Genomic DNA, 24,469 nt, shown 5'->3' on the forward strand with positions numbered 1-24,469 from the left:
AAAGTGTGTTTCTTGCTAGGTTCACACGAGGTGGGGTGGCAGACATCTTCATTTTCTACAGTAATCAGAAACTATGCCCCAAACCAGTGTGTTAAAGTTACAGTAAAGCAGTACTTCTCTTTCTTATTTGCTCTGAACAATTGTTCATAGTTATGCCTACAAAAGTACAGCATCACCAAAATCACATGGTTATCTGCAAAATTTACAGAACTGATGCATCCACAAACCCATATGCAAAATGTGTATTGTATGTTTATATATAATGCATGCTTCCTTCATTTAGTTACAAACAACAGCATATGCAGTAAGAAACTGTAAAGCAAAATATACCCTGATAATCAGACGACCATGAAAGTTTAAGCCTCTTCAACAATTAACATCTTCCGTAACACTGCTAGAAGCATTAATGAAAATTTAAGTGTGAAAAATGTACATTCTTTATTCTGCGGTTTAGATACAGAATAAAATTTAACTTTTCAGAAAATAAAACTATAGCTACAGCTTTGAGAGCTGTCAGTTTTCTTTTGAGGATAAAGTACATGCACTTTTTCCAGTTACTTTATTGCACATAATGTACAGTCATAAGTGGTGTTTATTTACATGTGTTTTGGCAACGTCCATGTTTGCTTTTCCCCTCAGAATACATTATTTTGCACAAACAAAACCTTAAATGTTTCACACAAACTGCCATAATACAAGTCAAAGCATAAATGTATATATGTCGCTTTATTGTTGCTGTATTTTCAATTAATTCTACTAAGAGTTTCAGACCTCAGTTAATCTTTGCCTTGGGAGGCAGACTCCTCCCAGTTAGTCTGCTGTCAAAGACGGACACCAAACTGCAGGCACCAAGAAATCAGGACTGCAGCCTGCTGTGCCTAAGCCCCAGCCCTATGCACCACCTGCAATTAGTGCGCAGGCACAGAGAAGGAAGAGCACTGTACTTGCGTTAACCAGTTTGATTCAACATTGATTACCACGTGTTAATGGTACGGGTCATGTGTTATTTGGACAGTACTCCATTAACAGTGTTTTAGAAAAACATATCAAACATATTAAAACAGAAATTCTGGGAACGATTATGTATGTCTAGCCCCAGGAATGTGTTGCTCAGATTCCATTCTGTACAACGTGCTATTTCTGATAACTGGTATTTTTATCCAGACACAAAGAACTCAAGTTTCATATGCTCCTAAGTATGTTTCCCCCAAGTTAATTTCTTAATGGATGGTAACACACTTCAATGTTTCCCTGCATTTTCAGGGCAGAAAACCTTGTAGTGGTCCCCCGCATGGAGTACAATCTGGCAATAAACCTTTTGCTACGTGTGGATTTTTGACACACTCTTAGAAGGCATGTTCAAATAAAAGATCAGTGCTGTCAATACACTGAACATATGCTCATTAAAAATATCTGAAGGATGTTGAAGGCACTTATAATATGCACAAAAATACTCTTGGAGAAACCGAATTTGTTGTACTTTGGTACAACATTTAAGATGTGAACAGCATTGCTCAGATGTTACTTTGAAAGGCTAGATGATATTTTTGTTTATATTTTGATCTATCAAAAAATTTACCCAAAGATAAATCCCACTTTATTGGATCAATGATCTAACTGTCTTGAATGTATGATCTTTCAAATGCTAAAACAATTTAACCACAGAATAATAAGAAAAAGAAGCCAACTTCAGTGATTTAGCAATATTGAAGTCATCCTCAAATGCACTTCTAAAAACAGCTCATGTCTTTCCTCTAAGCAGGCAAAGTATAAAATAGCTAAATTTTCAGACAGGCACTCAGGTAAATGGAGAAATGCCTTTGGTGGACAACAATAATGAATATATTATTTTCATTTTAGAGTTTTCCTAGTTTTTTCTGTCCTTCACCTTTGAAGTACTACAAAATTTACAACAACTTCGACTACTGCATATACTGAAGAATGAGATGAAAATGCACTGTGGACAAAGTATAACAGTAGTTAATACCTATTGATAAAAATACAAAATAATAGACATTATTACAGAAAAGCAGTAGTTCTGGAAACAGAAGTGTTGTTCAATATAAAACATTAAAGTTTTGTTCCACCTGAATAGTTTCACCTATACTGGACAGAGTACTTCACCAAATTACATGTGCACCTCTGATAAAATTCTTCAGGAATATAAATTATTTATTTGCTCTGTAGTAACACTTGTTCCATTATCCAGTCAAAAGGTTCCAATATTATCTGTTGCAAGTATCTAATATTCTTATCACCTGCCTGTGGCTGAGTTTTAGAATCGCAACATGATCTGTTAAATTAAAGATTAAAATTTTGCACAAGTGAAACTATTCAAAATGAATTGGTATTTCAGCTCTACCTAAAATTTTTGTAAAACAAAGAACTACGTGCCATTAGAAAACTAGCATCATCAAAGCTAGACTATTTTTCTCTATAAAATAAAGATGCATAAAATTTTAATTACTAGCAGTACTGTGAGAACTATTTATAAAGTTTTATATTGCATGTATTTCAAGATAAATAGTTCCAAACGTCATAAATTAAAGGAGGAATTTGAACAGATTCAGATTCCTCTTCTGAATTTTTACTATCTACAGGAAAAAAAAAAAGGATTTTCAAGAAGAAAACTGTTGAGATCTGAAAAGTTGTCTACATTGAGGATCTCCCTCAACATTAGCAGTAATTACTGCCCACTCAAGGTTACAAATTTAGAACTACCTGGGAAATGTACAGGAGCCTCAGATAGTGCAGTTCTAAGAATGGGGAAGTGTTTCTGTAAAAATATTTGCATAGATGTACATTCAAAACAGCATTTTCACCATTTCAATTCCCTGCATTCATGTTGCTTCAGTCATCCACGGGGATAAAGATCACATAAAGGCAGCTGTGGAATTTGAAATGGATGTTGCTTGGTAATTTAGTGAAAGGTGTATTTTTGTACTTTCTGCAGTCGTTAGGAAAAGATCCAGTTTGACCTTTGGCTTACAGAAGTTGTACTCCCCTGAGCTAGGCAATACTGACAGACTGCAGCAGAAGTACCAAAAAAAAAAAAAAAAGTTACTTGAAATAGCGTGGCATAAATAAGGCACTTTTGCCAAAGGAAATCCCCAGGTTTTGTGTTTCAATGTACAGCCATTCTACCCAGAAATATTTTGTGCTTAGAAACGTCACATGATGCAACAGTGAATCAGGTGCCAAAACCAACAAATCACAAATTACTGTGCAATTAACTGCAATCTCTGAATGGTTCAACAAAGAATCAAACTGGTTTCTGTACACCGTCACGATTTACCAACACTGGCATCTTTTGCTGTCAGCCAATAGTAATTATTTTAGAGAAAGAAAAAGAAAGTGTGGAATTAGTAATGCAGATGCTGAAAGGCAAGTGGCGAGACTCTACAAGAAGAATGCCTCAAAAAATGCTACTTTGTTCCCATTTCTACTGGCACCTATTCCCCAAGGTAAAAGGCCAGAATGACCAAAGCCAACTTAATAGTAGTGTGCAGAATGTCAGCTGACAAACAACATAAAAACAAGTCACGTTGTGTTATCTGTGGTCACGTTCTTCAGGGTTAGTCCAGTAACTCAAGACTTTACATTCTTCCGTCTTTATTTGTTTATTTTAATTAAACATGTAATGGTTAATAAACAGACATAGTCCAGAGTTAGTAGGTTGGTATTATAACATTTATTAAAATAATGCTATGGGTTAATAGAAACAGCAAAGAACCAAAGAATTAAAATGCAAGCTATGTAAAAACCCAACTAAAACCCAAATATGTCTAATGTATTCATCCAGTAGCTAACTAAAAGCCCAAGAAAGACAACACTCCCAATATAATAAAGTACTGCAAAACAATTGGCAATTTTTCAGTTATCAAAATTGTGGGTTTTGCATTTTGTATCCTTTTTTCTCAATCAGGAAAAAAATTCTTTTGAATGTTATATAACATACATATAAAACAAGATAGAAAAATACATTATAAACTTGTAACAATGGCTGTAAATACATTATCTTACATGTTTCTCATAGGCAATAGGTTGGTTATGGTACATACATAGCATGAAACTACTAAGATAATAAAGAATAGACAAATACATGTCATCTGTACGGTTACATACAAGCGACACTCCCATCTACCCACTCTAAAAAAATTACATAATACTGTCAGAAAGAAGTCTTAAAACTACTTATTTTAATAAAGAAAAAGTCATTAAAGAATGATAATACTGAGAACCAAGGCATTCAGAGATTTCAAAAGTCATGCTTTTTAAGTTGATCCAAAATTTTGTCAACTAAGTTTTCAGAAGTTTGTTCAGAGCAAACATTACTTTCACATGTCACACATCTATCCCATACACTTCCCCTCCCCCCCCAATAAAAGACCTTTGATAAATGTCTAAAGCATCCAGGTTTTATCATAGTTGAGATGAAACTGGATCAAATACTGGTATTGTTTTAGCAAATCTCTCTTCAAATGTTCGAGTGTCGCAAGTTTATTCAACCAACCAACCAACCAAAATAAAATCAAAATGGCACAGCATATACTGTAAATAAAATCAACACAACTGTATGTGTAACAGGAAGACAAAGCCGGTGGCACAATAAACAAAAATCTAGCTGAATACGAAAGGATGAATGTCTATTGCATAGTAAATAAACTGATAATTATTTCCAGGTGAGACAAGATGTTAGATGAGGTCACCATGCAGGTGCTTAAAAATGTAAGCCCTCTTAGCTTACTATTGACCTTTCATTTGGAAGCTGTGAAGATTTGCAGGAGGAGAATAAGTTGACAAGAGGGGAATAAAATTATCACCTGATATTTGCCAAGTTTAGTACTGAGCCCCACAAAGTAATAATGTTTTCAGAACTAAATACTGTGAGTTCAACAACTTCAGCTCTTGCAATTGCCCAGCTATTCGAACCTCATGTGGAAACAAGGGTTAAAAATAAGGTATAGCTGGACTTCAAATGGCTGAAGTCCTTCTCCTGCTTATATTTTGAAGAAAAGCCAATGGGCCAGATCTAACTACAGTCAAAGACAAGCTGAAAAGTAACTAACTTCTGTGCTGTCTGCCACTGCAGGAGCTGCTCGTGGAAACTGGGGATGTGCTCAGTCACTGACTGAGAACTCACTAAGCACTTTCAGTTTCATTATCTGCAGAACATCCATGTTCTGGGTGATGCCGAAGCCTACTACAGTTGGTGTAATATTTATTTCAACTGAAATCAGGAAAACTCCTCTCCATCCCTGAACAAAAATGACATAACTTCCAGCTCTACAAACATTTGTCAGCTAATAATCTCCTTTAGCACGAGACAGTCTGTATCACAGAACCCTTTGGTTTACGTTGCACAAGTACGGCGTTTGCTATGATTTAAAAAGTAGAGGGGTTGAAATAATAATGGGCTGGTTTGATGAAAACTTAGCAAATACTTCACTTAATGAGATTTTGGCAAAGTCACATCACACTAGTATGGCAAAAATCAGGTAATTAATATGGTCAACTCATCATTTGTCTTCCCTCACAGCTTCTTTCACATACTGGGCGACTGAGTGGCATGCAGTAACTTGTCTGAGGGAGAAGCTGATTATACAAGACATTTGACTAAATGACCATGAAGAAAATAAGGCACTTCCTTTTCTTTAGACTTATTCCAATACTTAAAAAATAAAAAAGAAAGACTAAAAGGCTCTTTTGGTCTTTTGTTTCTTGACAACCACCAGAAAAAATCATTTAATGAAATAAAGGGTTTCTTTGTTCTTTTTTTCTTTTTTTTATAACACTTGAAAGTATAAAATGCTACATTTCCAAAAATATATTTTTTTTTTCTGCACCAGCACCCTTGTATAGTAAAAGTATCTACTTTTTTGTTCATTTTGTTTCAATGCACTACACTTTATCTACAATTTCATTACATGTATACAGCAAATAGGCAAGCATGGCTTTTACATCCTTAATGAAATTTTTTCTATACAGGGAGGTTTAAAAAAAATATTTGAACAGTTTGCCCAGTAATGTGACACATAATGCATGTACCTTGTTCTCATGTAATCTTCCAAGGAGATTAAAATATGGTTAAAACAATTTCAACTTTTATTTCGCTTTAATAGTGTTGCTGTTTCGTTCTCTGCATTAATGTAGTTCTGAAAAGTCATCGTAATCTGCATTTCATGGCACACGTTCCTTTAAAACGTCCAATTTGGCAGGCAATAGAAAAAAGGCTGCAACATCTGCCCTTTGAGGGCACTGGTAGTGACTAAACAGCGTATCAAATTTTGAATACTTTTTGGAATCCCTTCCCCAATGACATCCCTGACCAAAGGTTCATGCATGATGCATCATCACACAGTACATTCAGAGAGAGCTTTGACTTTTTAATTTTTTTTTTCTTTTTTTTTTTTTTTTCTGAGAAGAAAAATATTCCTAGAAGTCTCTCACAGTAACTGCCTCTGTCATCGGGTAGTTAAGGGACATCTGTCTCCATCTCGTGCGAGGCCTCCTTACCGTTCGCTTGGGGCGGGACACTAGAGGATGATCAGTGCGGAGGGATGAGTTGGACCTTATTGCTTTACTACTATTCAGTGCAGGTTCTAGAACCACTTTCACCCAAACAGGAGAACAACAAAAAGCGGAGTTGGAGGACAACAATTTCTTTGTCTGTTTTGTTAGATGGTAAGACGAACGGACAAGTGCCCCAGCTCGCTGCACTGAAGACAGGCAAGCAAAGGCGTTTACCAGTTAACTGATCAGCAGGCAGGCATGGTCAGGTCATCATTGGGTGAAGAGTTCAGAGGTCAGAAGGTCATAGGTTAGTTGCCGGTGGCGGCTGGGTGGTTAGAAACAAAAAAAAAAAATAAAAAATAAAAAATAAAAAACAAAAACAAAAAAACAAAACAAAAAAAAGAAAGAAAAGATAGAGAAGAGATTAGTTCCAGCTAGTGACGGCTTAATGACAACATGAAAACTAATCACAACTAATAAAAAAAACAAGCATGTTTAATTCTGACATACTGATTGACACCATCTACAGAATGCAATAAAATCATGACAGCCCTCCATCATGATTTGGACATGTGAAGGAGAAGCCCACTCCCACAAAACCGGTTAACAGGAAAAATAGAGATAAAATATGACTAACGACTAATGGTTAGTAGCAGTCGATGAAGGAAATTGGAAAACAAAAAACGATGAACAGTTTCTGAACTGGGTAGAAGATTTTTGGAACAACAGTCAGTGCACAGCATCAGTATCTGACTGCTATTAAGCATTAGTACCTCCCCAGGTGCAAGCATTAAAGCAACTATTAATGATGGATGTGATTATTAATAACTGGTTGTTAAAAGAATGGAGTCATCTAAGGAATTCTGGACTTAGAGAAATAATTTGGTTCAACAAACTATGGGCCAAACAAAGGGTTTTTGTTCAATAAATTTTTTATTGCCTTTCATTTATTCTATTTACAAACAACATGGAATTTCTTGGCCTCATGATACAAAGCAGTACTATAAACTGTAGTCTAGCAACGTAGGCATCATCGTGGAAACCAGGAAAACGCTCAGCCTGCTACTATAGCCAGCATTTTCCCGTTCGAAATACTATTTTACATATAGGACACTTATAAAATGCACTTGCATGTAAACACTGTAAAAGTCCTGCCATTTTAAAGTCTATACTTAAAAAGCTCTAAGTACATGAAAAAATAGAGAAAATATCTAATTGATACTAATAAGGCATTTTAAAACTACAAACAGCTCTCTTTATTCATTTTCAAAGCTAATACTCTGCAAATACAATAAAATCTGACATTTCATATACATTCCTGCTTTATATTTTTATATTTTAAAAGAAGCCACCTGTAAATACTATTTTCTTTTGCAAAAAAAAAGGAAAAAAGAAAAAAAAAAAACAACAAAACAAAACAAAAAAACCCAAAACCACAAACAAATTACAGTAAAACATAAAAAAGTTCTCAAGTGGAAAGTTATCATTCCCAATGTTCTTGAGCTATTCCTTCTTTAATCATTCTCTCGCACTCTCCTTCACCAAACTTGGTCCACTTAACAGTAGTATGATTTTTTTATTTTTTTTTTTAAGACTCATTCAACAGCTTAATTAGAGCTAATAAATTCTGAGGTTGATAAAAGTTTCTGTACTGTTGCCATTTTGACTAAGGCAGAGGAGATGAAAGTGAGAAAGATACTCAGTGCAAAGTCAGATTTGTGCCATTACATAAAATTAAGTCCAGTAGGTGTAATATTCACAGATACCATTGATTTAACAATCTTTCTTGTGGGTTCATTTAGTTTCACATAATAGAAGTGGCCTATCATTTAGGATACAGTTCATAACACTACAAAAAATAACTACTGTAACATAAATGAGACCAAACGCTCCCTGAATTTTTTTCAGAATCATGCTAAGTGGGATTTGTTTAAATTATAACAGCTGTTTGAAAAAGAAGAGAAAATTAAAATAAATATTTTATGTGGCACAATCTTACCACTTTATAGGTATACTAGAAACAGAATCTTAAAGCATTTTGATACTCATTACAATTTTGATTAAAAGGTATTAAAATTTATATATAAATTATGTGAAAATTGGTTTGGATAAAACATTTGAGAAAATTGTCAGCATTAATATTTCTTGTGGAGTTTAAAATCAAAGCAAGCTACCTTTAAAAAATACCAGGACACCTGTGATACATCCTCTGCCAAGTCTCTGGCCTTCTACAGTACACACAGGTTTGTCAACTGTGCAACACCATTTACAGTTTATTACAATTAAATCAGTCAGTCTCTCTGTTATATGAATCAAATTCAATTTTGTATTATTTATAATCTGGGGGTTTATTCTGAGTTAAAATGAGCTATATTTTCCAACCCTTCACCAATTCTACATGCTTAGTTGTAAAACATTTACATATTTGGGGATTCTTGCTTTAAACGCAGTGCTTATCTCTGGGAAAAAACCCCAAATCCCAACAAAAAACCAAAATTATGCAAAGAATAAAAACTACTTAAAAAGTGAATGCAGTAGTACTACAAAGTCATCTGAGAGTCAATTTAGAATTAAAAAAAAAAAACAAAAAAACAACAAAACACCAACTTTAGACCCGATGAATGTAAAAACAGATTTAGTGACACTTAACTACATTAAAAAAAAAATTCCACATTGAAAAAAAAAGTATTTCGGTTTGCTGACATTGCTTTTTGTGGCCATAGGTACAGAAGTATCCTAGTGACAGAACAACCAAATAGGAGAAAATATGGCAAATACTGGTAGTATTTTAACTCTACAGTATAATTTTAGTACACCTAAAGAAATTATTATTGCTGAACAAAGTTGTCTCCAAGACCTTTTGTGTGAAAAGATATGTGCATACTTTTAGGTATGTGCAGGGATAACCTAGGATTTAAAATTCAAAACACAATTAAGTTCAGTTGTAAAATTAATTTTGTGTAAATTTCTTAATATGCACTGGGATTATTTAGATAAGACTTTAAAATAATGTTCTGAAATATCAGCATGATTTTAATAAGACAGAGGTGTGCATGACTTATTCCACAGGAAAAAGACATGTATTCATTTATCTACTTAAGACAGCAGGTTTCCAATACTGCTAGAGATGAATGCTGTTCTACTAGAAAATGGCTGTTTCTTAAAAGAAGGTAAAATCATGCTAATAATTAATTTAAATTACTTTTAAGTGACCCAGATGAAACATCTAGGCCATTCAAAAAATATTTAAAATCTATGTTGAGCAAATATTACAATGATAAACTACAAAATGGTATTTCCTCCATGAAAACACCTCTATGCTCACTTTATCAGTGTATTTACTACTTGTCTCAGGTAATATTCAATTACACAAAAAGTAGCCACATCTGTCACCTGAAACTACCATTGCAAATCATGAAAGACTATTAGCAAAAAAATGGTTTTTGCAATGTCAGGTCAAATTTTCAAAGACAACCAAATCCTTATCACCAATTGCTCTTGACTGAGATTGGAAAAAAAAATAAAATTAAAACCTATGATTAAAATGACCTTCAACTGATTATATCCTGTTGCCCCTTTGAAGAGTTCTCAAGAAATGAGAACAAGCCAATGGGCTGCAGTGTGCAGTGATATAAAACAATCTTACAGAAAACTAAAATAGTGTCCTGTACCAGCTTTACACCCTCTGTAAAGCCTAAGATCATATAAAAAATAAAAATATTACATAAATATACCAAATATCCAGGCGGGCCCCTTCTACTGCATTAATCAGAATCTGTATTCTCTCTTGTAGCTAGTTTATGGAAGGTTATGAGAAGTGTAGTCAATGCTTGGACATGTCAGATCTGTCACTGGAATTTGGCTTTTGAATATTACAATATCATGGAAGCCTGCACAACATTGATTTGGATGAGAGCAGAATAATAATACTTGGCACATAATGCTTTGCATCCTCAAAGCCCTGTACAAAACAAGAACCCCCACAACATCCCTGTGAGGTAGGGAAGTATTATTATCCTTATTTGATCAATGGGAAACCATACACAGAGAGATTAAATGACTTGCTTGAAAACCACAATGAGTCAGCAGCAGGGATGGGATAATTCATCCCCCACACTGCTTCCTAGCCAATGTCAATAAACCGAAAATAGCAGTTTTCTCAATAAGCTTAAACACTTCATTCAGGGGTCCAAAGGCATGACACTTGAGGAACAGGAGAAAAATGAAGATTTACTTTCCGTTCAAGGGTTAAAGAGAGATGCCCAAATATTGGATGTCATCTCACCAACAGGTCTTCAAAAGTTGTTTCTCCTTCAGGTTACACATTTTAGCAGCAAAAGGCAAATACCAAGAAACAGATTTTGGAAAAAATACCCAAAACCAAAAAAAAAAAACAACAAAACAACTAAAACCCTCTCCCTTTCCCTATCCATACTAATTCAAACTCAAACAACTTTTGAAGTTATCTTCACAGCCCTTACCTTTCTGAATTCAGTTAGGTATCTGAGAACATGCATCCTCCTCATAATATACAGTACAGTGGCTCAAAAGTTTATTGGAAAAAAGGGAATCTAAATCTTCAGATTTCTCCAAACACAGACAGGAGGCATTTATTCCTTTACTTCTTTCTCATTAAGCAACCATCCATTCATCTTATTTTGCAACACCAATCTGGTATTTCCACACCAATTAAAAGAACAAACCGGGGAGGAAAGAGGGGAACATGACCGAATTAATTATTGCAGCACTGATTTCATAGCGTTTCCTGATGCAGATAGATGTTTCATTTTTAAAACTGAATCAATTATAGAATTTCTGTTAAACATATCAAAGCATATATATTTAATTGAGCTGGGAAAGCTGAGTTTAGAATTATTTTTTTTTTAAACTGCAAGCATTCCCAAAGCTTTAAAATATTAACTGTCCAGGTTTTTGAGAAAAAATCATGAATGGGTGAAGACAGGGTATTTGGTTAACCAGCTGTGGTGTTGCAAATCTCATGTACACTCAAAGCACTTCTTACAAACAAGAACTGCAGAACTAAACTAACCTCGGTCTGCGGTCACAATCCTTTGGTAAGGATGGACACGCATATCGTGCCTTCGAACTTTAGTAGCCACCGCACCTAGTTAAATTGCAATTACCAAGACAAAGTTAGAAAACATTCACAGAAAACATTAACAGCAGGTTTATCAAAATGGATTTAAATGATCATTAACTACAAAAGTTCATTTTAAGAAAAGCAACAAGTTAAGGCACAGTAGTTTCAAATCTTAATCTTAAAAAGAAGTTTATCTGTGCAGATTAATATTGCATTTATTTTAAACATCCTGGCCTTAACCTGTTTAATCCATTCATTTACAATCCCAAAATTACAGTATTTCATGAAATCTATTAGACCCAAGCACATTTAAGCTTTACTAGTCACATATTCACTGAAGTGCCTTTCTTGCAGCAGGACTATTTTAAATAATGCCATCTTTAATACTGACAATTATTTGCTAACCTTAAGATCACTTCCAGTTCTACCACAAAAAAAAGTTTTAAAGCAATTCTTCAAGCCTACAGATTGTGATTTTAAACTTTAAGTCAATAAGTATGAACTGCAATGAATTAGGTGATTAGTAAAGCAAACACTATATAGAACACTTAGCAGTCAGTATACTACTATACACTCATAAATTACAGCTACTCTGTAATAATAGGACCTAATCCAAATTAATAGCACTATTTTATTTTAAATCTATGTGCAAAAAAGTGCAAGTAAGTCACTGACTGCTAGGCCAAGCTTTTTTCAAGGCTGCTGAAAACTAAGCATTTGTTAAAATTCAGATCTGATGAAGGATCAGTTAAGACCGTTCTTGAATTCTTAGCCTTTCGTTGGGAAAGCCATACCTGAAGATAAAAGGAAGGGAATTGAAAGTTAGTCACCAACTAAACTTTGATCTCAACACCAACATCCCTAAAAACTGATAGGGATGCATTTCTCTGCCATTTTTAACAGAATTATTTCAAAACATCTTAAAGGTCCACCACAAAAATGGACAAAGTACTATTAATGAGAATGAACATATAACAAAATAGAACTCAATGAAACCCAAATTTAATGCAATTAACTCTATACAACTGCTCAGATAACAGAGCAGATGTATTAAGAGTTATTGATTCTAGACAGCTAAAGTGGGAGTGTGGGGTTTTTTTCCATGCTCCCTTTTCCTTCAAGTAACATTTTTTTGATGAGGTGTGTTTTGGGCATTTTATCTCACACAATTAAGCCTGAGAGTATACAATGGTTTCAGATACCATTTTAGAAGTAATTTTAATTTTTCCCTCCTATCTTTTTATAGAAAATCCTGTGAAAAGTCCAAGTTCTCTGCATTGTAATAATGGAATGCTGTATTTCTTTACTTGCTATTAACTGAATTCAGGAGGGGAGCTTGCCACTAACCACTAACAGCTACTTTAATGAACTCTAACTGTGACTTCACCCCAGGATGTACTACAACTGGACTCTCAGACTAGGGGTAAAAGAGCTAGGGAGAATATTTACATATTTGTGGGAAATTAATAAATGATAATGTTATCATATGCTCGTGGAATTTTGGCTATGGGTCAACTGACGACAACCATAAGCTGAGAGATGCACTGCATACTTTTGAGATCATATAATTTCTGTTATTAATTCACCAATCCTGCAAGACAGAAATCTGAAATAGATTTCCTTTTTTACTGTAGGCAATGTGAAACACGCACACAATACAGATAACTCACTGAGTATTTGTCACGTGAAACATGATTTTTTTGCAATACTTTCAACAAAATATTGACTTTGAACCTTATTGTCCAGTGTTCATTAGAGACGTTTAGAATTTGTGTAAATCAATAACCGCCACTGAACAAACTAAGAGCAAAGTCCTATAAAATCAACATTATGCAGCAGCAAGGTCATATGCAATTCAGAACAAACTGAAGAGAAAAGATTATTTTGATTCTGTAGAGGGTAGGGAAGGAAGAAACTATTGGAACTGTGTGTTCCATATTGGCCATTTAAGTAAATTGTCACAGCTGCTTTATCATTCTTGCCTTCACACACCAAGTCAGTGGTCTGAAATATTAGGAATGATGGACGTTTCAATGCAACGTATATAAAAGAAGCCATCAGTAAAGTTGCTAATTTTATCACCCTTTGGTCAGAACTTGGTTTGTTTTATATTCATTTGCTGAAATAATTTTCTGCTCACAATATAATTTGGAGCTTTCTGACACCGAGGAGAGTTGCGTATTAAATAAGCAAAAACTCCAACTGAACAAAGACTTTTCCACTCCCTCCAGTTTTGCTACTAATACAACATAGCAAAATAAGAAGTCCTCTCTCCCAAAAATTGCTGGATGTATAATTATGCTAAAGAGATACAAACTAATCTGTTATTCATGGGAGCCCAGATGACATGTAACAGACATCAACTTGTATTAGCTTTTTGTCCCTTGCCTATGTATCTACCATTTAATATCATATAAACACGAGGACTTTATTTTGGGTAAATTTATTAATATAAACTAAGCACACACATTCAGGAATGCCAAATATGTTAAGATGTTTAACAGCTGCAGCTATCCTAGAAGGTTTTGATAAACCTGAAATAAGTTTGCTGCTTCAGATTTTTTCCCTTTGAGCTCCATGAACCTCTACCTCGCAAACACAACAGAAGCACAAGCAACACATTCTCCAGTCATCCACGTAGAGAGGTCTTACCTAATACACCACTAGGCTCAATAGGGTACTCAAGGATTGATGTAGCTGGTGCCAGCGTGTAGGGGTATTCGTATGGTGTGTAAATGAGACCGGCCTCGGGTCCGGGCGGGACTATTGCAGCGGTGGGATGAGGAGTTCCGTTTGGCATGACAGCGGTTTGTATTTGTCTGATCAAAGGCATTATGGTAGGGCCAGCTGGCGTAGGAGTACGCAGGGCAGCTGGTGGGAGAACAGGCGCAGGCCCAGTAATAATCCTTGGAGCCTGGGCTGTTGCTGCAAGAGAAAAGGCAAGGGCTGCTACAGTAAGCAAAGAAATTCAGAGGAAAGTATGGAGATAGCAGTACAAAACGTGGAAAGAACGGGAAAAAAAGGGGAAAAGTAGGAAAGAAGAAAAATAAAAGGAAATCATTAGTACATGCGCTGATCACACAGTGCCAAAGCACACCATTCAAATGCAAACAGCTTTCCATTTTCCAGTGTGATTAAGTATGAACATGCAAAATAAAAAAAGCCATTGTAAAACAGTGAGGTAGATTTCTCAAACAGGTTACACAGCACGAAAGCTCCATTTAGACCACATTTCTTCATTTATGCTATCAAGACTGCATGAGACTGAGATGCATGCAGGAAATACAAGGAAAATACTGTCACAATCAAATACGGAGTACAAAATTTAGTGCATCTATAGAGTCCACAGACACTCAGTTATGCAGAGCTGCCGTATGAGTCCAGAGTTTTTATGTGTCTTAAAATTGTATTTAAACATATACACATTTCCCATTTACAGGATCAGTGAAGTTGAAAGTGACCTAGAAGCATGAACCGGTCCTGTCCTACCCTAATATGAATAAAACAGACTCATATTTTATTTCCATATAAAATTTTACCAAATAACATACTTCCTTTGTATTAGAAGCTCACCATGGCCTTGCTTAAGTTAAAAAACAGGTGGTTTTTCTGTTTTGGTTTGGTTTTTTTTGTTTGTTTGTGGTGCTAGCACATTTTGTTAAGTGTTATTTGAAGCCTGTTGGCACACCAGATGAACAACTTAAGCACTACCACATCTGCTGATAACAGTCAATCTTAAAGGGTTATAATTTCTCTATTTCTATGCACTACTGTTGATCTACATCCATTTAATTTACTCACAGGTGCCCTGAAAAGAGAATTGTGGCAAGTTTTTCAGATTTGAGACTGGTGCATATTTAAATTAGTTTTATTTTTTAAACAAAAATGCTCAGATAATTTAAAAATGGCACTCAAATATTTCTACTTCCTTTCCTAAACAGAAATAAACCAATACAGCTTCTAAATCTTCAACTTTTCAGTAAAATCGAAACACAAAGGCTGAAATTGTATTACAAAATAATGAGTATTAGTGTGGCAATCTCTAGTCAAAAAGTAAATAAAAAATTCCATCTTCCCACTTATGCTGATAAAATAGACCAGCGGGAACAGATCATACAAAGAAATTACTCAAATTAATGAAAATTTTCCTGTGCAAAAGTTTACATCAATTTAAGCCATTCTGAAAGCTACCTAACTCATAAATTTGCAGTAATTTAGAGACTACCATATATTTAAAACTGACCTAGCTTTAAATATCATAGTGTTCATTAGGGCTGAAAGATTCACCATTACCACTGTAGTGGTAAAAGCCCTTGCTTATGTCTCTTTTCAAATCAGAATAATTATACTGGTGTAAGCACTCTCAAATTGACCTAACTGCATTCCAACCTTTAAACATATTCAACATTGAAATGGGGAGTGTGTGGAGAAACAAATTTGCAAATATCAGGAGGTCCTTAGTGAAAAGACTGATTTAACTGTGCTTACATTTGACATCAGCTACAGCAAAAATGAACTTTTGAACAGCATCAGCAACTATACATTCAGGAGGAGAAATTAGATTTTCAATTGAAGAAAATAATTTGTATCACACATAATAGGTATAGCTTTCATTAGTAGGTGTGTGTAATTAATTTTCAAGTGTAAACTTGTGCATACATGCGTTTGCAAAAGCACTTTCACACAAATGTAATGGAAGTAATTGTAAAAATGGCTCATTACATCACTGATCCCTGTGAACTCAGCTGTGAAATCAGTTGATGAATTGTTGGTAAAAACATAACATTGGGGGTACACATGCAAGCAAGATGAAAGGAAGGAATATAATACAGAAAATGTATTCACAGTATCCTGAACCTCTGCAACATTTTAAAATTAAATCTCTAAAAATAAAAATGCAAAGGAGTCTACTGTCCTTTATATGATTTAAGGTAAAAAATTACTGTAAAACAGAAAAATCCTGCTTAAGGGTTGAGGGTTTTTATACTATATATCTGTAAATAATTCAACCCATACATACTGTTAAAAAAATAATGGGGACAAGAAACAAGCCGAAAAAACCCCGCAAACTGAAGTAACTTATCTCCCAAAAATCTTTTGCAACAGCTGCCTACAATTTTGTTAGGTTCTTACTGCCTTCCATTCTCCAACATAAGTTGCAACTGTTCATTTTCCAAAGGTAGCTTTAAGATTCAAAACCTGCAAACACTTCTATGGCATTGACCCTCGAGCTCACGACATGCTTACGTGATTTGATGTTGGCATCTCTGTAGGTGCCATTCAGAATTGCAAGCTCCATCAGCTGCATCTTTTTAAGGCTGTCTTCTCCTTCTGCCTGCATATGAAAAAACGGGAAGGAAGTCAGGATTATGAACTCACTAGTGCACAAGATTTAAGTGACCTAGAATAAAACTGTTCAAGTTCTAACCAAGCAAAATACCTGCTAACCATTAGTCACAAAAGCAGCAAGCTTTGTCAACTTTTCCATAAAATTAAGTGGAATTTGCCTGTTGACTATCATTAAGTCTTGTTGACAAGTATCTTAAAAGAGTTTCAGAAAAGGTTCGTAACATAAATTATCAAAATTAAGGATAAACTGCATTTGGTAGAAATAATTTACAGATTTTTTTTTCTCAAATACATTTTCACGTACTCCTAAAGGTACCTTTACAAAACTTGTACTATTGGGCCAGAGGAAGAACACACATCACAAATTTTAAGCACCACAATTTATTGCAATTTGTTCCACTACAGTCGATATTGACTGCTGGGGGGTGGGGCAGGCAAAAAAATGAACAACAATCTTTGAGTAGCTTTCCAGACAGGATATTGACAACTGCCCTGAGGCTGATTCTGGCACACGGAGATGTATTCCAATGAGGATGTAACTACTATTTACACAGCATACACTACTCTTGCTTTTGCTTCAATAAAAACTACTTCCCTGAAGTTACCTACTCCATTGGTATTGTGCAGATTGCCTACATATTAAGTAGTGTTCAGTAGAAAAATGCTCTCTTTTTCAGGTAATAATGAAAACATTCCTAACAGTATAATTTCATTTTTAAGACTAGAGATTTTCTGATTAGTCTTTCCAAGAATATTACCATTTGTTTAGTCTACACTCTATCACGCAGAAAATGTGATTATGATATAGGAAACCCAAGAGGGATGGTCAACATCTACTTTAATGTTAGGTTACCACCTTGCCTCCTGTATGGAATGCCACTGCTGAAATTCCTAAGTCAGATGCACAGAAGGGCAACTTTCCTGTGAGCTGCAACGCACTCTTCCTTTGTGAAACTGGATTTCTTACATTTTTACTTATCTAATCACACAATATTTTCCAGGTATTTGGAACAGTATTTTTCAAGTTAATGAGCTTGTTATACATACTCCACTCCCAAACTATGGATTAGTAATTTAGTAAAGTCCAAGACAAAAATAGTTTACAAATTTTATCTAAGCAGATACAGCACTTATTGTGAGGTATGCCCCTTTCAAAGGAAATTTTTAATAGCTGATTTTTATCAACAACTCAAAATCAACATGGTAAGATGAGTCAACAATGAATTCCTTTCAAATGCCAGAAATTGAAAGTCCCAACTGTAATGCTGAGGACTTGCATAAACACCAAGATTATCACACAGTAAACATTCAGAATATACTGAAAGTTAGACATTTTCTTTATATGTTAAATGCTGTATGACAGGGCAAACTGACACTAATACTAAAAAAGGAAATACACATTCAATTACCATCTTAATTGTACAGTTAAGTACTGTACCATGCAGAAATGTCAGACACCATAGTCCCATAGACCCTTGGGAATACAAAATGTGCCAATTCTAGCAATCTTAACATGACGCAGAATAGATTTATAATTTACATGCATAATAATTTTATCTTCTTTTTTTAAAATAAAATATTTTTCCATTGCATCTTTGCTAGTAAATTACCTAGAAAATCAGAATACAATAAAACTAATTGCAAATTATTTGCCTATCCAGGGCTCACAAATTCTTGTCATTCTGGATATAATTTAAAAGTTATTTTAGCAGTAAAGATTTTTTTAACACATTGATTAATCGGAACTTCCCCCCTCCCCCAGTAAGTTGTACTTTGTCATTTGCTTTTTGTTTGCATTCATGTATCTATTTATTTGAAAGTGTGTAACAAGAAAACCTCCTCACAATGTCCGCTGCATCTCCCATATAGTTCCATTAATGTTACTAAAATTGCTCACTTCCTCCAAATAAGACCTTCAGGTGATTGATCTACGCCATTAACGACTTTCAGTAAATGCTGAATATTACACTCCACTTGCTGGGATAATTTTAGTAACCCTAATCCCAGATTTTGCACCACAGTGAATATTTCCCAATGTAACTATTTATGGGACAATAATTTTAAGACAGAAAATATGTTTACCCTTTTGACATGATCAAAAGAAGGAGATACAAGTCCAAGCAATCATTCTTCCTTTAACATTTTCCTATAGGTCACTACTGCTTTCTATTAGAAAGGATGTTGCAATTACTAGGCTTTATGAAGTATGTTCATGGAAAGAACAGTGGACTTAATCAAACAAAGCAGACCAAGTCCTCAAGTTTTATTTTTGAGATTTACTTCTCTAGACTATGCTCAGCAGTTGATAAACTTTTCTTCTTTTAAAGAAAACTCCAAAATACAGCTTAAAATTTTTCCTTAGAAACTGTATTAGTACAAAAGTCAGAGATGCAAGATGTGGACATTAATACCGACTTCTGGCGCTTTGCTTCTTAAAGCATTTATTAGATACACAAAACCCCCAATGCCAACAAAAACCAATCCCTCCACTTCAAAGCCAGGTGTAGGGCTGGCCACAAGGTCATCGTTCCGGCTCCTCCCAGAAGATGGCACTGTTTGTTGCACAATGCCATCTCTGCAGGACAGGTGCAGGACACTGCCTGCACCACCCACCCATCCACCACCCTCCCAGCACTGCCCAAACTCCACCCTACAAACTCCTGCCACCCCCTCCACCCTACACTTGGAACAGCCACTTGCCACCTCTCCTCATGGTGAAGCCACAGAAGTGGCCAGGACTCTTGGGACACACGGTGTCCTTCACTCCCTGGTACCAAGCTCTCCACTTGAACATCCTCCACCCGTAGCCAACCCCTCAAATTTCCAAGAGCTGCATCAGAGCAAGGGACACATGTTTTTCCCTGGCCTATCCTCTCGCTTCTTTGCTGACAGATGATCAAATGAGGCACACGAGATCTATCTTAGCTCCAGGCATTCCTGCAGGCACTCTCTGTTAAAGCAAAGAGAGGTTGCATCAGGGATACAAAGGCAATCTCTAAAGGGACAGTACATTACCTGTACAATAGCTGCAACAAAGCGCAGTCATTTGTACCAAAAGGAAGCTACTTTAAGCAAACATCAATAAGGTCACTTAAAACCAGATTTGCATTACTAAGTTGAAGCTCAAGTGATTGACTCAAATCTCTCATCCTCTTAAATCTCCAGTGCTTTCCTTGTATTTATCATGTACAATATAACATGCAGATTAAAAAAAAAAAAAAGCCTTAAATGGTATCTTGAAACATAATTCTTTAAATGTAAGCAACTACTTGCAAATGCTCACTGAATACAAATACGGAGGAGATGGAAGCAGTAAATCCTAACAAAGCCTACTGTGCACAGACACAGGGTGCTGTTCTGTGAACACACAGCCTGTAACTCCTCAGTAGCTCAACTCTACCTGGGCTAGCAATAAACAGACCTAAAGGAAACCAAACGTCAGTGAGGACTATCATTTTAAGTAACTTATAGCGCTGACTATACAAATGCCCAGTAAAAACCACAACTGCCTCCCCTACTTTGGACAATACCAACAGTTTCACAGAAGAAGAATGCAGTTTATAATATAACTGCTATTAGTAAGAGCTTGTTTCACATCATGAAATGGGGAGCTTAGATAAAACACTGCAATGAATTCTTTTCATTAGCAATGTTCAAGCTATACTTCAACCTCATATATTCCAAAACCTTCAGAAAATCCTTGGTTTCTAGGCATTGAAATGCCTCTGAGTCTCATGTGCATACAGGGTACCCTGAGGAGTATCACACAGTTTATCTTCTTATTTATACACAAAACATACATACACCAGATAGATTTGTTATCCAGGTGGAAGACAAACAGGCATGCAGACTCCAAAGGTAAAAGCCTTCATTGTGCAATGCCAATGAAGGACTTCAGCAGATGACAAGTTCTCAGAGGTGAAAGGTGGATTGTTAGATTGTCAACCCTGAGAAGCCTGTAACAAATTACAGCAGAGAAGGAAAGAATGATCAAGTGGCAGTGTTTAGGATAGAGCAGAGATCCATAAGCTAGACCTGTGGAGACAGCCAGTGGCAATGCTGCCCTGCCACACTGCTGCCAGGCCCAAAAGGAACATCACTGCAGCTCAGGTAGCTCAGAAACCAAACAATCCACTCACTTGTACTGTAGCTGGGATACCTTATCCTGACAGAGCTTCTTGAGCCTTCCAGTCTCACGCATGTAAGTCTCAGAATATTCTCTGATTTTCATTATTATCAGGGCTGGAAGGGAAGGCTTTCAGCATATCTCTACAAACACAGGTGCTTTCCCATTTTAATGCTCAATTTTCTTTTAAAGTAACTGCTTTGGGAAATACAACAGGTAAACTTTTTCCCCCCTATATTCATAATAAATAAATCCTCGTATTTAGGTTATGTTAGTGACTTCCATTGGCAGTCTAGCTTCCAGATGTCACGCATTTTGGATGACATTTTTGCAATCCTGTCACATCCCTGTACTTCATCTGAATTCTCACAAACTGAAGTGAGCCCAGTCCTAGGAAAGGCAGCAGACAGTTTTATTATTTTGCACAAAATGCAGAGAAGTCTGGCTTTGGGGACAGTTCTTTATAAGCAGTTCCAGGACTGTTGTTTCAGGCTCAGAGCAGAAGCAGCAAGTGGGAAGAGAAAATGGTGGCAAAGCAAAGTAACAGACAGATCAGCCAGGAACACAAAGGCCAAAAACCAGTCTCCATCCTCCCCTGCCAACTGCAGCAGGCCTGTCCCACCAGGCTCATGGAAAAAATGACCAGGGGCTCAGCAGCACCAAAGAGCACTGGCCTCCCAAGCACCTCACAACCTCTCCTGCAGAGCTGAGCTGCCTCCCTGCCCGCTCCACACCTTAGACAGCAGCTCCTACCAGCACCCTCCTGACACCCTTGGAGAGAACTCTTCCAGCTACATTTTGTCCAAGTCCATACATCCTTCAAGTATTTGCTTTGAGTAGAGAGAATTCTTCTAAGAACACACCATATTTTTCAGAATGCAGGTGAGGCAATAAATAATTTTACATGTACTCCAAGCAGAAGGGCAAAGGACTTGGCAGTCATGGAAGAACACTATACTAATGAACAAGAATAAATACTTAAAACTCTTCCTCAAATAGAAAAGTAATTTCAAATTGTCACATAAAATAAACATAACTTTTCTAACACCTGGAAATACACGCATTAAATCTGGAGATTCTAATTATTCTTTAGACTATCTGCATAGTATAAGCCATCTACTATTTACTAATTTAACAGGAATTTTGGTAAAACACAACAGCAGCAGTGAAGTATTTTACTGTCATTGATCTTATGCTACTTATCCAGGAGGCAGTGCAGCTCCTCAGGGGTCTGTCACCCTGCCTTCCCCCAGTCCCCAGCTGCCCTACAGCCCAACAGCTGCAGCTTAGAGGCTTGCACTGTGACACTGGCTGGACTTTCTGGGCTCTAGAATGCTTTTATCTCCCTGACAAAGAAAAATCTTCCACTGCAATTCACTTGTAGATCAGTAAGTATTCCTAACATACCATGCACCAGTCAAACGGTCTTTACACATGAATGTCTCCATTCAGGGACAAAAACCTTCCATTCATAATTTATAAACAAAAAAAACCTTACAAACATTATACTACGAATTCCTAGACGTACATGTATTAGACAAAAAACAAAAACAAAACCAGATCTCAGGCATCAATACATTGTAAAATATATTACAAAGGCTAAAGGAATGTTTCATGCTGAAGTATATATGCCTAAAATCCATGTTTGGAAGATGTCTTTTTTTGTATCTAAGTTGTTGAAAGTGATGTATCTATAGCAACAAAATCCTAGACAAGATGACAGGTAACTAGATGTAAAAGACAAAGAAAAGAGCTATTTTATAAGACTCTGAATGGGAGTACCTCAACTATTAATCAATTACCTAGTGCAAGAGATTAGATTTTACTTTTGTAAAGGCTTTCAGTTCTGTAAATTACACTATTAATATTGAAGAAAACATCCTCCCTTTCCCTCAAAAAAATCTGGCAGAGACCTTCAAGTTTCCCATGCTCAGAATGTAAATATTGATAGTAAGAAGTTGCTAGTAAACATACATAACAGAGTTTCTCATCCTTGATTATACACTGCTGAGGGTGATGGAGCAGAAATCCTACACCATAGCTATAATTGTTCTGAAGGGAATTGGTCAGAGGTCTTTTCTGTCACAATTTGGCAGCTATTCTTACATTAGAGGAAACTTTCCCAAATACTTTTGAGACAAAGACTTCCAGACCAGTCATATTTCTCAGAGTCCTGTATGTCATCAACAATCTTATGGCACTGAACAGGTGGTAAAACTATAGCTCAGTTATTTCTCTATTTCCTTTTCAACACTGACACACACTGCTATGGCTATGAGGACAGGCAAAGAAAAATTAGCATCATTATTTCTTCTGGGCAACACAGTCTGCTTATCTTCTTCAAAGCCAGCTCTCAGTTCAAATGATATGCAAAGAAGACTTGTGCTGTTTCACTTGACAAATTCATTGGTCATAATGTTAAAGATACACTAGGGGAAAAAGGCAGCCTATCTTTTTACACTTCCCATCACCTTATCTGACATATCCCTGTTTAATCATGATACTTGGCTTACCAGTAATACTTTTGAGAATCCTGATGCCCTCCCTCCCCCACTTTCCATTCCTGCATGAAGAAAATACAGATAAGGTACAGAAAAAATTGGCACATAGCGTGTTTTACAAGCCAGACTGAAATACAGCACCGGTGGAACTTACAAGTTTGCTTCATTGTATATATCCCCTAGATACTAGCTGGTAGCACATTGGGGTGGGGGGAATTTTGGATTGACCTTAACAGGTCAACATTTTTTTAGGACAGATATGATGGGCTCATATTTAAATCACAGAGTTTTGGACTTTGAAGAAAAAAAAAAAAAAAACAGTCACCTGGACAGGTTAAATAAAACCCTAAACAATACTTGACTACTTGGCAGATTAATACCGAGATGCATTCAGATTTATTTGCTAGCATAGACATCTGCTGATATTTGTATTAAGATTGAAATGAAATACCTACCAATCTAAAGCCATCTATGCAATCTAAAGCATTAGACCTATTTTTAGCAACGTGCAAGCCCAGCTTAAAAACTTTCAGAGCTGAACACGTTACTTTTGGTATTTCTAGTTTTGGAATGCTAGACATTCAAAATTCCTCCTCTCTGGTTAGTTGAATTCTGAAAACAGCAGTTAAACTATGAGCACATTGGATGAGACAGTACCAGCAAGCCTCTTGTACAAATTTCCCACATATGGCTCTACCAGCAACATCCTGAGTTCCACGAGCATCCTAGGAATCTGCAGAGAGCAGAATGCAAACATAACCTATATTATGCAGGTCTTTATTCCAGCTGCAGCCTTTAGAACAGGCTGAACAGTGCCAGAACACTCAGACAGTGTTGACACATTCCACTCTTATCAGGACAAATTCATTAACCCATCCT

At 36.0% G+C, this 24,469-nt stretch overlaps 1 protein-coding gene across 10 annotated transcripts in view; it reads right to left on the minus strand.

The window, feature by feature from the left end:
• Positions 1–407: 407 nt before the first annotated feature.
• The window catches only part of QKI (QKI, KH domain containing RNA binding), a 149,216-nt gene continuing 125,154 nt past the window's right edge, over positions 408–24,469 (minus strand). For 2 of the 10 annotated variants that reach the window (XM_056486219.1, XM_056486223.1), the window contains 4 exons: positions 16,862–16,949; positions 14,267–14,560; positions 11,564–11,638; positions 408–6,838 (listed from right to left, as the gene is read on the minus strand). In XM_056486219.1, coding sequence (XP_056342194.1) covers positions 6,822–6,838; positions 11,564–11,638; positions 14,267–14,560; positions 16,862–16,949 — 474 coding nt within the window. In that variant the 3' untranslated portion in view covers positions 408–6,821. Of the gene's footprint in view, positions 6,839–11,563; positions 12,409–14,266; positions 14,564–16,861; positions 16,950–24,469 lie in introns of all 10 variants that reach the window. The other 8 variants (XM_056486220.1, XM_056486224.1, XM_056486218.1 and 5 more) reach the window with 5 other exon arrangements.

This window comes from Oenanthe melanoleuca, chromosome 3 (genome assembly GCF_029582105.1).
Source record: "Oenanthe melanoleuca isolate GR-GAL-2019-014 chromosome 3, OMel1.0, whole genome shotgun sequence".
Taxonomy (NCBI): domain Eukaryota; kingdom Metazoa; phylum Chordata; class Aves; order Passeriformes; family Muscicapidae; genus Oenanthe; species Oenanthe melanoleuca.